Source organism: Chanos chanos, chromosome 5 (genome assembly GCF_902362185.1).
Source record: "Chanos chanos chromosome 5, fChaCha1.1, whole genome shotgun sequence".
Taxonomy (NCBI): domain Eukaryota; kingdom Metazoa; phylum Chordata; class Actinopteri; order Gonorynchiformes; family Chanidae; genus Chanos; species Chanos chanos.
This window is the reverse complement of record NC_044499.1, coordinates 50,909,817-50,922,536: the sequence shown is the minus strand read 5'-3', so window position 1 is coordinate 50,922,536 and position 12,720 is coordinate 50,909,817. Positions and strand designations below refer to the sequence as shown.

At 45.6% G+C, this 12,720-nt stretch overlaps 1 protein-coding gene across 2 annotated transcripts in view; it reads right to left on the bottom strand.

Moving 5' to 3' along the window:
• Window positions 1–284: 284 nt before the first annotated feature.
• The window catches only part of cyth1b (cytohesin 1b), a 20,478-nt gene continuing 8,042 nt past the window's right edge, over window positions 285–12,720 (bottom strand). Inside the window, exons 3-13 of one of the 2 annotated variants that reach the window (XM_030773832.1) lie at window positions 10,270–10,336; window positions 9,512–9,630; window positions 7,173–7,253; window positions 6,847–6,959; window positions 5,371–5,519; window positions 3,571–3,682; window positions 2,871–2,873; window positions 1,638–1,714; window positions 1,407–1,478; window positions 1,078–1,232; window positions 285–800 (exon numbers count right to left, since the gene is read on the bottom strand). In XM_030773832.1, the coding sequence (XP_030629692.1) occupies window positions 722–800; window positions 1,078–1,232; window positions 1,407–1,478; window positions 1,638–1,714; window positions 2,871–2,873; window positions 3,571–3,682; window positions 5,371–5,519; window positions 6,847–6,959; window positions 7,173–7,253; window positions 9,512–9,630; window positions 10,270–10,329 (1,020 nt within the window). In that variant the 5' untranslated portion in view covers window positions 10,330–10,336 and the 3' untranslated portion in view covers window positions 285–721. The remainder of the gene's footprint in view (window positions 801–1,077; window positions 1,233–1,406; window positions 1,479–1,637; window positions 1,715–2,870; window positions 2,874–3,570; window positions 3,683–5,370; window positions 5,520–6,846; window positions 6,960–7,172; window positions 7,254–9,511; window positions 9,631–10,269; window positions 10,337–12,720) is intronic. The other variant, XM_030773831.1, reaches the window with a different exon arrangement.

The following is a 12,720-nucleotide window of genomic DNA, read 5'->3' as shown; positions in this document are numbered from 1 at the left end:
ATGACAACTATCATAGACATGGAGCCAACAGTCAAACAGAGGGAGAAAAGGTAAACAAATAAACAAAAATAGTTCAATTAAAACAAAAAGGCTTTGGCAGATATGAAAAGGGTACATGTGTTCTCCCGGACAGATGCAGGATAATGAAACAGTAATGAGGTCAGTAAAAGTGTTCTCATTACAAGACATAATCCCTCCACGTGCAGCTGTGTTTTAGGATCTCTCAGTCTATATGAATGGAAAGCTGAAGATGAGATGCTGTGTAAAAAAATAAGGTCCATATCCTCCATCTGTACAAACATTTAACGCACGCTGAGGGAGGGCATATTTTTCTCTGTAGCAAGTTTTAGAAAATCTTGGAGCAGATGCTGCATTCAGTCAGGCCTGCTGAGTTTTGATAATCACGTGTGTGTGTGTGTGTGTGTGTGTGTGTGTGAGTATGATGACGACTGGAAGCATGGACTTCCACTCCGCAGGGGAACGATAGAGTGATGAAGTCCCAAAGACGTTCTTTTAAACAGGGAAACTTGACAGAGGCTGTAGGCCCCTTCCCAGAATTCCCTTTGCACAGTCGAGTCAGTCTCAACATTCAAGGCGTCCTGAGAGAAATCTGTCCAGTCCAGGATCATGGGTTCTAGGCCGCAGCTGATTCTCTGACGGTCCATATTGAGACAGTTCAGTACATAGGATTGGGTACAGATCCCTACAGTAACAGAGTCTCCTACTGTCTCTTCACTGATGACACCTTCTTCTTCCTAGCCGCAAGCATCTCATAGAATGGGTCCTTACTGATGGCAGCTCTGCAGGAGGAAACAAGAAAAACACCACAAAATTACTATCTGTACACACACACACACACACACATACACATACACAGTTATTACAAGCATCGACCGATTAAAAAAAAACACTGTGAAAAGAAGCACAGAAGTTCACACAACTCCCACATTAATCCCTACAGATAAACAGGGAGATGGGCATATCGTCAAAATCCATCTATCATATATAAAAACCAGCGTCTTTCTGACTGTAACTGTTAATCTTCAGGAACCAGAGTGTAAGATAAGCCAAACTGACTTGATGCTTTTGATCCATTCTTCTTTCTCCTCTGTGGTTGGTGCAGAGATTCGGTAGAAGGTGTGGTTCCCCTCCACCACCCGTCCATCTGCCTCTGTCTTACATGCCTTGATCACCTGATCCTTATTGTCTGGGATGTAGAGCTCAAAGCAGTTCTGCCCGCAACAGAAAAACATGTGTCAGACACAGACAGAGAAGCAGAGGAGTGAGAGGGAAAATGCAGACACAGAAAAGGAAGAAGGAGAAGAAGAAGAAGAAGACTAGAAGAGGACAATGAGGAGGGAAAAAAAGGCTAAGGGGAGGGAGACAGAGGGAGGAGGAAAACTCACTGGCTTTTTAGAGTCTTCCACCTCCTTGATGCTGAGGTTTTCCAGGGGAATGATCCCTCTTGGTTCTTTATCCTAGATAAACAAAGAAACAAGCGAAAAGAAAACAAAAGGCTTTACAAATTGACATAAACCATCCCGATTGAGTCACAAGAGGCTTTCCATCAGTTTTCCAAAAAAAAAACAACAACAAGAAAACAGTGAACTCAAAGTTTAAATGATTCAGTGACTTACTGTTGTGTACTCAAAGTAATACAGACAGTTGTCTGTCAGGATGAACCATCGCCTCTTCCATGTCTTCACTCTTCCACCTGAGAAGTGCAGAGTAGAGATTATAATCCAAAACGTAGGTGCGAGTGCCAGTGTATGTTTAATGTGCATATGTGAGCATGTGTGTGTATATGGACAAAAGCATGAGTGTAAATGTATGTTCATGTATGTATGTGTGTTATGTGTGTGTTTTGTGCATATTGTGTGTGTGTGTGTGTGTGTGTGTGTGTGTGTGTGTGTTTGTGTGTGTGTTTAGCGTGTCTGGGGCAGGAGATACAGAGGGAGAGGCAGTAGGATGACAGAAGCGGGTAAACGCACAGCAGGATGAGTTTCGTGGAGCAGCAGCAGTCAGACAAATGGTAAGTCGCGTTAGCGAACAGAGAAGATAAAACAGCTTCCAATGCTTTTCATACAGACCTGTGTCAAGCCTACTGAAATCCCTAAGAGCCAAAGAGTCCAGCTCTACTGACCACAGAGAAGGAAGTCCCTCACCAAAACACAGCTTCTCATGTTAAAAGTACCGGCGAGGAGAGATAGGACCACCACCAAAGTCAAACTGAGGTTTCAGGCAAGAGGAAAATAACATCCAGATGAGGCTAATGCTAACATAACCCTAACACCTCAGATTTTTCTCCTGCAGGTGTAGTGCCATCACACGGAAAACAACACCCACTCATGTGCATGCGTGCACACACAAACACACAAGACACTCAAACGTGCACACACACACCCACACACTCACCCACACAAACACACTTCTTAATGACCTGGTCTTCATAGCTTACAATATCACCATCCTTGAGCTAAGTAGCGACACAAGAAAACAAAGCCTCCTTCCAAAGGTTGAGTTCTGCAGGACAAACTCAAAGGCCACGGAGAGAAAGTTTCAGCATGAGCATCACAGAAAAGGCCACAAACACACCTTCACACCAGCGCACATGACTGCATCCATATATAAATAAATACATACATAATAAGATTTATTGCCCAAAGCAGAAATGAATCAAAAAGCAAATAAATATATTTCATTTTTGACAAAATGAAATGCCTGTTAAAAAAAAATGAATAAATAAATAAACGAATGAATGAAAAGCCAAATGGATCTAAAAAATGAAAGCAGTGAAATGACGTAAGCGCGGCAGACGACACAGAAGCATCTGGAAGCTAACGGGCTGATTTGGCAAATGTCGTACATACCTCCTGAAGAAACATAATATGGGAGGGAACAAAAAGACGACCAAAATAAAGGAGGAGGGAAAGAAAAGAAAACAACGGGATTAAATTTGATTAAATCATGTGAAATCATAGTCTCTGTTTTAGGTTAGAGCAAGTGCAGATACAGCGTTATGAATCTATGAGTGGTAAAACCACAGTGACATTTCTAATGCAACCAATGGTCATCATAAGTTCAAAAAAAAAAAAAGAAAAGAAATTATCTCTTTAAACCCAGAACAAGCCTAAATTATGTTTAGTTTTCAGTTATAGACTTTACAGCTGGGGTAACTGTGGCATGACTGCGCACAGTATCATATATGAGGCATACGAGGCAAAAAAGGCCCAGCATTTAAAGGAGGATCCCAGCCTCATATCCTCCCATACTGAGCAGGCAGCAAATTCTTAGTACGCACAAACTCTATGACAGCCAGTGGAGTACATCAAACCCCTGTTTCCCCTTTTACTGTAGGAACATGATGATGTAAAGATGAAAAACTAGTGAAACCTTTTCATTACATGATGTGGGCTATACGCACTGTGAGGATCAGTACTTGTAAGGAGCCACTGGTGAGAGAAACTCAGACTGGGCACCTGTGCAAGAGAAGTGTGGGCCTGCTTTGCTCCCTGCTCCCCTGACCTGTTGTCTGCATTCACACACACACACACACACACACACACTCACCCAGTTTCAGCAGCCATCCCTCACGGTCTGGGTTGAAGAAGGTGTGTGTGAGGTCGTTGCCGTCATCTTCGGGTATCTTAAAGGGCTCGTTCTTGATGCTTTCGTACAGGTTCTGTGATGTGTGCGTGTGTAATAGGGAAAGACACAGACAGACAGATAGGGGGCGTCAACACACTGCTTTGACACTCTTCACTATAAACTGTGCATATTTCTGTGGAGACCTGGAGCAGTGTTATTTACTGCATAACTTTGACATTCAAGTTAAATATAATCCGAAGAATAAACAGAACTTTCTGCAAAAGACTGTATGATGCTTACTGTGTAAACAGTCTGAAAGTGGCATGTGTAGAATAGTTGCTGAGTGTGTGTGTGTGTGTGTGTTGTGTTATGTGAGAGTGTGTGTGTGTTGCATTATGTGAGAGTGGAGAGTGTGTGTGTGTGTGAGTGTGAGTGTTATGTTATGTGAGAGTGAGTGTGTGTGTGCTATGTGAGAGTGTGTGAGTGTGTGTGTTATGTGTGCGTGTGTGTGCGTGTGTGTGTGTGTGTGTTATGTGAGTGTGTGTGTGTGTGTTATGTGAGAGTGTGTGAGTGTGTGTGTGTGTGTGTTATGTGAGAGTGTGTGTGTGTGTGTGTTATGTGAGAGTGTGTGTGTGTGTTATGTGAGTGTGTGTGAGTGTGTGTTATGTGAGTGTGTGTTATGTGAGTGTGTGTGAGTGTGTGTGTGTGTGTGTTATGTGTGTGTGCGTGTGAGTGTGTTATGTGAGTGTGTGTGTGTGCGTGTGTGCGTGTGTGTGTGTTATGTGAGTGTGTGTGTGTGCGTGTGTGCGTGTTATGTGAGTGTGTGTGCGTGTGAGTGTGTGTGTGTGTGTTGTGTGTGTGTGTGTGTGTGTTATGTGAGTGTGTGTGTGAGTGTTATGTTATGTGAGAGTGAGTGTGTGTGTGCTATGTGAGAGTGTGTGAGTGTGTGTGTGTGTGCGTGTGTGTGTTATGTGAGTGTGTGTGTGTGCGTGTGTGTGTTATGTGAGTGTGTGTGTGTGCGTGTTGTGTGTGTGTGTGTGTGTTATGTGAGTGTGTGTGTGTGTGTTATGTGAGAGTGTGTGAGTGTGTGTGTGTGTGTGTTATGTGAGAGTGTGTGTGTGTGTTATGTGAGTGTGTGTGAGTGTGTGTTATGTGAGTGTGTGTGAGTGTGTGTGTGTGTGTGTGTTATGTGTGTGTGCGTGTGAGTGTGTGTGCGTGTGTGTGTTATGTGAGTGTGTGTGTGTGCGTGTGTGCGTGTGTGTGTGTTATGTGAGTGTGTGTGTGTGCGTGTGTGTGTGTTATGTGAGTGTGTGTGCGTGTGTGTGCGTGTGTGTGTGTTATGTGAGTGTGTGTGCGTGTGAGTGTGTGTGTGTGTGTTGTGTGTGTTATGTGAGTGTGTGTGTGTGTGTTATGTGAGAGTGTGTGTGTGTGTTATGTGAGTGTGTGTTATGTGAGTGTGTGTGAGTGTGTGTGTGTGTGTGAGTGTGTGTGTGTGTGTGTGTGTGTGTGTTATGTGAGTGTGTGTGTGTGTGTGTGTTATGTGTGTGTGTGTTATGTGAGTGTGTGTGTGTGTTATGTGAGTGTGTGTGTGTGTGTGTGTGTTATGTGTGTGTGTGTTATGTGAGTGTGTGTGTGTGTTATGTGAGTGTGTGTGTGTGTGTGTGTGTGTTATGTGTGTGTGTGTGTGTGTGTGTGTGTGTGTGTTATGTGAGAGAGTGTGTGTGTGTGTGTGTGTGTGTGTGTGTGTGTGTGTGTATGCGTGTGTGTGTGTGCGTGACTCACTCTGAGCAGGTCCTCAGGCAGGTCTCCTCCATCATTTATCCCTCTGTTCATGGCGATGAAGCGCTCGGCTGACGGCTTGTCTTTGACGTTGGGGTTGTGTAGGCTGGTGTTGAGCATGATGATTGCAAACGACAAAACGTAGCAGGTATCTACACACAAAAGGTAAAGCGCAGGAGGAAAAACACAAGAAGAAACTAAATGCTTTGCAGGCTGACACACACACAATGCCACAATGTGACAATCTAGCACTAAACAGATCAAGCTGAACTGAATGGGATGGCTACTTCTGGAAACATAAACACTCCAAAGATGTCATGGGTGTTGGCCACACACTGTGACAGCTTTTGAAAAAAGAAAAAAAAACATATAACCATCTTCAGTCCCTTTGTTCTGAGAGAAGATGCTGAGATGTGTTAGTCACGGCATTGAGACTGTCTTTCACATACAGATCCCTGAGTGTGTGTCTGAGCTGACCGGGCCAGTCGCACACGGTACATGATACCATTCATGAACAAAGTGTTCACCACAACTTTCCCACAGAGAGACCACTCAACTTGGCTGAGAATGGTCTCACATCTCTTATTTTCAAATCTCTCTCCCTTTAAAAAACCATCAGTCACACAGCTTCACCTGTAAGAGATTTGACAGGAGAGATCTGATGTATCTGAGATGACATGAAACCACGATCACAGGATATACAGTTGTGTGGTTCTAAAATGCAAGATGTAAACACCTCCACACTGACTTCAATATGAATTTAACATGGTACGAATACTGCCACAACACCCCTGCTTCATCCCTCCTGTCTGTGAGAGGGCTTTTGGCCACCTTCATCCGTCTCGGATGACAAATGAATGACCTCATAATGTGGGCGTGAATATGTAAATGACCATATGGGAACAGGCAAATAAGTGTTGAATGTTAGCCGAATATGCAAATGAGTGTTTTTACACCCAGAGAGAAGCACAGGCTGACAGGTCAGAGCACTTAACGTGAAGTGAGGATGGGAAATACAAGTGAAGATGTGTATTAGTGTATTAGTGTTCCAGTGCTCTTATTCCTTTAACTTGTGGCCCTTTCTACTGAAGTTACTAAACTAGGCCAAGAGTGTTTTAGCAACACCAAACAAACATTGCACGAATGCCTCACGGAACACTCAACAAACTCACGATTTATGCTGTTCCTTCACAATGCAAAGTCACACAAGGAACCAGCTCACCGCAGAAAATTGGAACAAAGTCCAGTCATTCAGATACTTTACGTACTTATGTGATCCAGGGTGGCATGTAAAATAAACTACATACGTGAGGTCTGGGAACCCAGCTGAGGAGGTACTGTGTCTCACATCCCAGCACACACACACACACACACCCACGAGTCACTGTTCCCGACACACACTCAGATTCACACAATCGCAAACAGACAGACAGACAGATGTACACACACACTCATAGAAACACACACACACACACACACCTGTGGACTGGAAGACTCCAGGGTTGCACTGGCAGTACCGTTGGGCAAACGCCTCCATCATACGGTCGATTTTCTGAGCTTCACCTGGCAACCGGAAACTCCACAGGAACTGTCTGTTACCATGACCACACACACACACACACACACACACACCAGAGAGAGAGAGCAACTGTCTGTCACAACGAAAAAAATCCATTACTCTAAAGTACTTTTTACAACACTGAAGTTTAATAGTATTAAAATTATTGCTGAAAAATCATTTTTGAGAATCCTATCAAATACAGATGCCGGCCTTAAACAGTGGTGCTGGTGTGAAGCGATCGTACCTGAGGGCCTGGACGAGGTTCAGATCCGTGAACTCATGCAGCTCCACAAAGGCGTGAAGAACCTCGATATTAAATTCATCTCTGAGAAACACAGAAACAACCCTCTCAGTATTAAACTCATCAATATTAAGCACACAAGACAAAATCAGAATGGTGATTCTCACTGGTGAGTTTTAACAAGTCATTTCAGTGGGACAGCGGGTAATTCTAATGATTTTTTTCCCCCATACACAAAGATGAGTACATTACAAATGTTAATCTGTAACCTTTTACATTTCAGTTTTCTAAAGAGATTACACGATGGTAATGGAGCGTGACCAGAGCAGGCACTACTGCTGTTTTCCTGCTACACCACTTAGCATCTCCAGAGCTCCCAGTCTGAAAATGGGCTGAGTGTAGAATATCAATAGACTGTGAGTACACTGACCCAGTTAGGAACACAGCCACCTCACAGCCCTTAGCCAGAGCTAAAATAACACACACACACACACACACACACACAAAGCTTATCACCACTGAGCTACATAAACCCAGTCACACACATCACCAAGCAGAGTGCGTGTGAGTGTGTGTGTTTACGTGTATATGGAAGAGAGTCTCAGAGAGAGATAAAGAGGGTGTGTGTGTGTGTGTGTGTGTGAGAGAGAGAGAAAGTGGTGAGGTCAGGACTCAACACATCGTCCCCTGAGGAGACACAGAGAGAGAGAGATGGGGGGAGAAAGAAATGGAGAGAGACAGGAGATAGAGGAGAGAAGAGGTTCTCAAGCAAACAGGCCGGTGGGAATATGCCTGGAAACTGAGCTAAAGCTTACACACACACACACACACACACACACACACACACACACAATCAGCTCAGCTAGCAACACACACTCACACCCTCACATAAATGACACGAATGCATTATGCTCATACACATACGGACACACCCTCAATGAACTCAGCAAATAACACACACATCCACACACACTCACTACGCCCAACCAGTAACACATACACACACACACTTGCTCACTAAGCTCTGCCAATAACACACACACACACACACACACACACACACAAACAGAATCTAATGCTTTTGTCTGGATACACAGACAAAGGCAGAGACAATGATCCAAACTGTTTGAAATGATGTCAGTGAGGCAGGACCTGAAAGCCAGTGAGACTGAATGTGTGTTGACACTGAAAGGATAAACACAGCAGCAGGCAGTCACAAGTAATACACTGATGACAACCATAAACACACAGATGCAGTTTTAAGAACTGTACAGATGAACACAGTTCCAGATGGCAAGATTCAGTATCACAACTGAATTATAGCCAAATGTGGAACAGGAACTTGATGACCTATTTGCACCTTTCTGTTTCGGGTAAACCTGCCAACCCTGAAACCACGAGCCTGTGTCTACCCCCAAAACCAAGACTCACAGTATGTATCCCCAACTTTTCATGCTGGAGAATGAGAGACACACACCCAGTGACACAAACAAACACCTAAGGAATGCACACGCCACAAACACACGCACATACACACACACACACAAACACACACGCACACACACACGCGCGCACACACTTCCACTGAGCTCCATTTGTTTCACTCTCTCCTCGCCTTAACATTGATTTTCAGTTTCAGTCTGTCAATACAAATGAGTTTATTCCAGTTAAGCAGAGATGAGAGCGTTCAGGGCCCCGTGCCTCATGTTACTGATTAAAGACGATATCATCCAGTGAAAGACCGCAAAGACTCTGAACAAGGACAAAGTTTACGACTGATGATGTCAGACTCGGGGAGCATAATAATGTCATGCCTCCCAAGCTCTAATGACATCACAGGTCATCAAGACTCTTCAATGACTGCACCCTCTCATCTCACGGCAGTGTACCATTTACCAGTCAAACACGCCGCAAACACACACACACACACACACACACACACACACACACACACACACACAAAAACACAAACAAAAGCACAAACACACACGCAGTATGGGCCTGGCCAAATGCAGTTATTGTCTTTCAGCTCAACAGATTGTACCTTATGCAAGATACCATGGATGAAATCCTGTTGCATTAAGTTAAAATATAAACACTTATTTCAATTACTCTATGAGCAATTACTGATTAGTCAGAGATTAGGGCTGCGGAGGGGGGAGGAGTCAGACTCCAGTCGACAATAAAAACAACAGCAGTGAACTGTGAGTCTATGAGCAGCAGTGTGATGTGTGGTCACGGGCAGATTTTGGTCAGTATAACCGCAGAGCGTGACAGGTGTAGAGGCCAGTGCTCAGTGTTCGTGTGAATGGAGCAGTGAGGGGCTGTGTGTGGTATCGTACCTCTCTCCCAGGTAATCGCCGATGGCCGTCTTATTGAGTCCCTCGCCTTTATAAAGGAACTGAGCTATGTCCTCACACGTGTTCTTCAGCAGGTCGTTCTCAATCAGGAACTGGATGCCCTGAACACAGGAAAACGACCGCGGCAGAGTAAACAACAACAATCAACAATCACTTTACACAATAACAGAATAAATCACACTAAGGCACCTCAGAGCAGGGAATACTCCAAATGTCTCTTTCATTTAATTAATCTCTGGGTGGTCTACCCCAGTCCTGTTTCAGTCACAAAAAAAACAAGTTTCTGTGACTGTTTATTTCACACACACACACACACACGCACCATGATGAGATTTGTGACTTTATCTAAGCAGATGAGTTTACTGGATCTTTGTGATCCTTCTGCCCACTGGAGAACACTCACTGTATCACACACACACACACACAGAGTGATTTAGACTGATCTGAATAGCAAATGAAGATGCACTGAATGCTGTGAAATATTCATCAGAAAAATGAATCCATTTCACCCACACACAGATATCACTGCAAATCTGTACGCATGTGGGTGGAACCTTCAAATGACCTTGGGAGAAATGTGTTCTCACTCTCTCAGACACACACACACGAAAGCATACATTAATTTTCTTGCAGTTCGCACACATCCACATACACAGACATCCCCCCTCCTTAACCTCTCCCTGTACCTGTGTGTGTGTCTCTCTCTCACACACACGTACCACGTACACACACACACCCACCTTTTTGGGGTCCATGTTGAATTTCTTTCGGCCCATTGCCACCTGTTTGTTCCTCTGCATGTTCTTCCTGTGTCAAACAAAGACAATGTGTCAGAGTGACACTCAGAGCCAGAGAGAAAGAAAGAGAAACCTCAGGCCAAGGATGGAAAGACTGAAGAGGCCTGAAGCTCTACCACACACACACACAGACACACACACACAGACACACATTCAGACACACATACAGACAGACACAGACACACACAGACACACACACACACACAGACACACACACACAGACACACACACACACACAGACACACATACAGACACACATACAGACAGACACACATACAGACACACATACAGACAGACACAGACACACATACAGACACACATACAGACACACATTCAGACAGACACAGACACACACACACACACAGACACACACACACACACACAGACACACACAGACACCTCGTATGGACTTCCTCAGTAGTCCCTCTGTGTGTTAACATGCCTGAGTCTGCTAGCATCACTAGTGCCAGTCATCCCCCCAGCATCATCTCCACTACTGTTACACACCCCCTACATACCGATCTTTTACTTTACACCTCTCCCAGGAGACCGAGAGAGAAAGAGAGAGAGAGAGACACAGAGAGAGAGAGAGAGAGAGAGAGAGAGAGAGAGAGAGAGAAAGAGAGAGACACACACAGAGAGAGAGAGAGAGACACAGAGAGAGAGACAGAGAGAGAATGGGGGGGGAGGAGAGGGGAAGGAACAATAAGAAATGAGTAGGGAGGGGGAATGAAAGAGAGAAAGGACAGTCAATGTAATCCCTCCATGGCTTCCTCTTGGCCTGATTTTTTTTTTTTTACACGGGCGATGATAAATGGAGCAGATAAAGTGGTGTTTGATGACTGATGTGCAGTCTGTTAACACCAGCCATTACTGACTTCTCCCCTCACGCTCTAACAGCGTAACCATCATAGGAAAATGACTTTCTCTCGGCGGGAGAGACGGCTGCTTTGGCCTCCAAGCAAAACAAACTACCATTTGTAAAGATAACACTGAAACACATCCAGCTCAGGGCACAGACTTCAAGCTCTGAGAACCATTCAACAATCAACCAAGCTCGACATTCAGAGATGAACCTCACTGGACACCTCAGACAGAAGAGTGTCTTAAGCACTGGACACCTCAGACAGAAGAGTGTCTTAAGCACTGGACACAAAGAGTTTGTGAAGCAGAGGACGGGGAGATCTTGTGATGACGGCTGGCTGAAACCTCGCCGACGACAGACTCCTCTGATTGGCCGGTGCAGCGAGAATATGAAAAATGACTCCGCTGAGACTGTACCACACCACATTATAACGTTAAATAGAGTGTGTGTGTGTGTGTGTGTGTGTTTTACATCCTTGAGGAAAAGAGAGGGGAGGGTGTCTTGTCTCAGAGACAATAGCGATAAGTTAAGCGTACGTCTGAGACAGATTTCAGCAGTGTTTAAATACCATGTGAAGAGAAATGAATGTAGAGGTTTCTAAGTCCTGGACCAAACTGAAGTTTATCTCCTGCTGTCCTTCACATTAGTCTTTGAATGCACTGCAGTGTAAAATGGAGAATCTCTGTTGTAAATGTAGTACTAGACCACTCTTTAAAAAGTCCAGGACTTTTTTCTAAAAGTGAGGGGAAATTCACTGCATAACCACTCACAGCCCCACCCCCTGCACTGCATAACCACTCACCGCCCCACCCCCTGCACTGCATAACCACTCACAGCCCCACCCCCTGCACTGCATAACCACTCACCACCCATCCCCTGCACTGCATAACCACTCACAGCCCCACCCCCTGCACTGCATAACCACTCACCGCCCCACCCCCTGCACTGCATAACCACTCACCGCCCCACCCCCTGCACTGCATAACCACTCACAGCCCCACCCCCTGCACTGCATAACCACTCACCGCCCCACCCCCTGCACTGCATAACCACTCACAGCCCCACCCCCTGCACTGCATAACCACTCACCGCCGCACCCCCTGCACTGCATAACCACTCACCGCCCCACCCCCTGCACTGCATAACCACTAACAGCCCCACCCCTGCACTGCGTAACCACTCACCGCCCCACCCCCTGCACTGCATAACCACTCACCGCCCCACCCCCTGCACTGCATAACCACTCACCGCCCCACCCCCTGCACTGCATAACCACTCACCACCCATCCCCTGCACTGCATAACCACTCACAGCCCCACCCCCTGCACTGCATAACCACTCACCACCCATCCCCTGCACTGCATAACCACTCACCGCCCCACCCCCTGCACTGCATAACCACTAACAGCCCCACCCCTGCACTGCGTAACCACTCACCGCCCCACCCCCTGCACTGCATAACCACTCACCGCCCCACCCCCTGCACTGCATAACCACTCACCGCCCCACCCCCTGCACTGCATAACCAC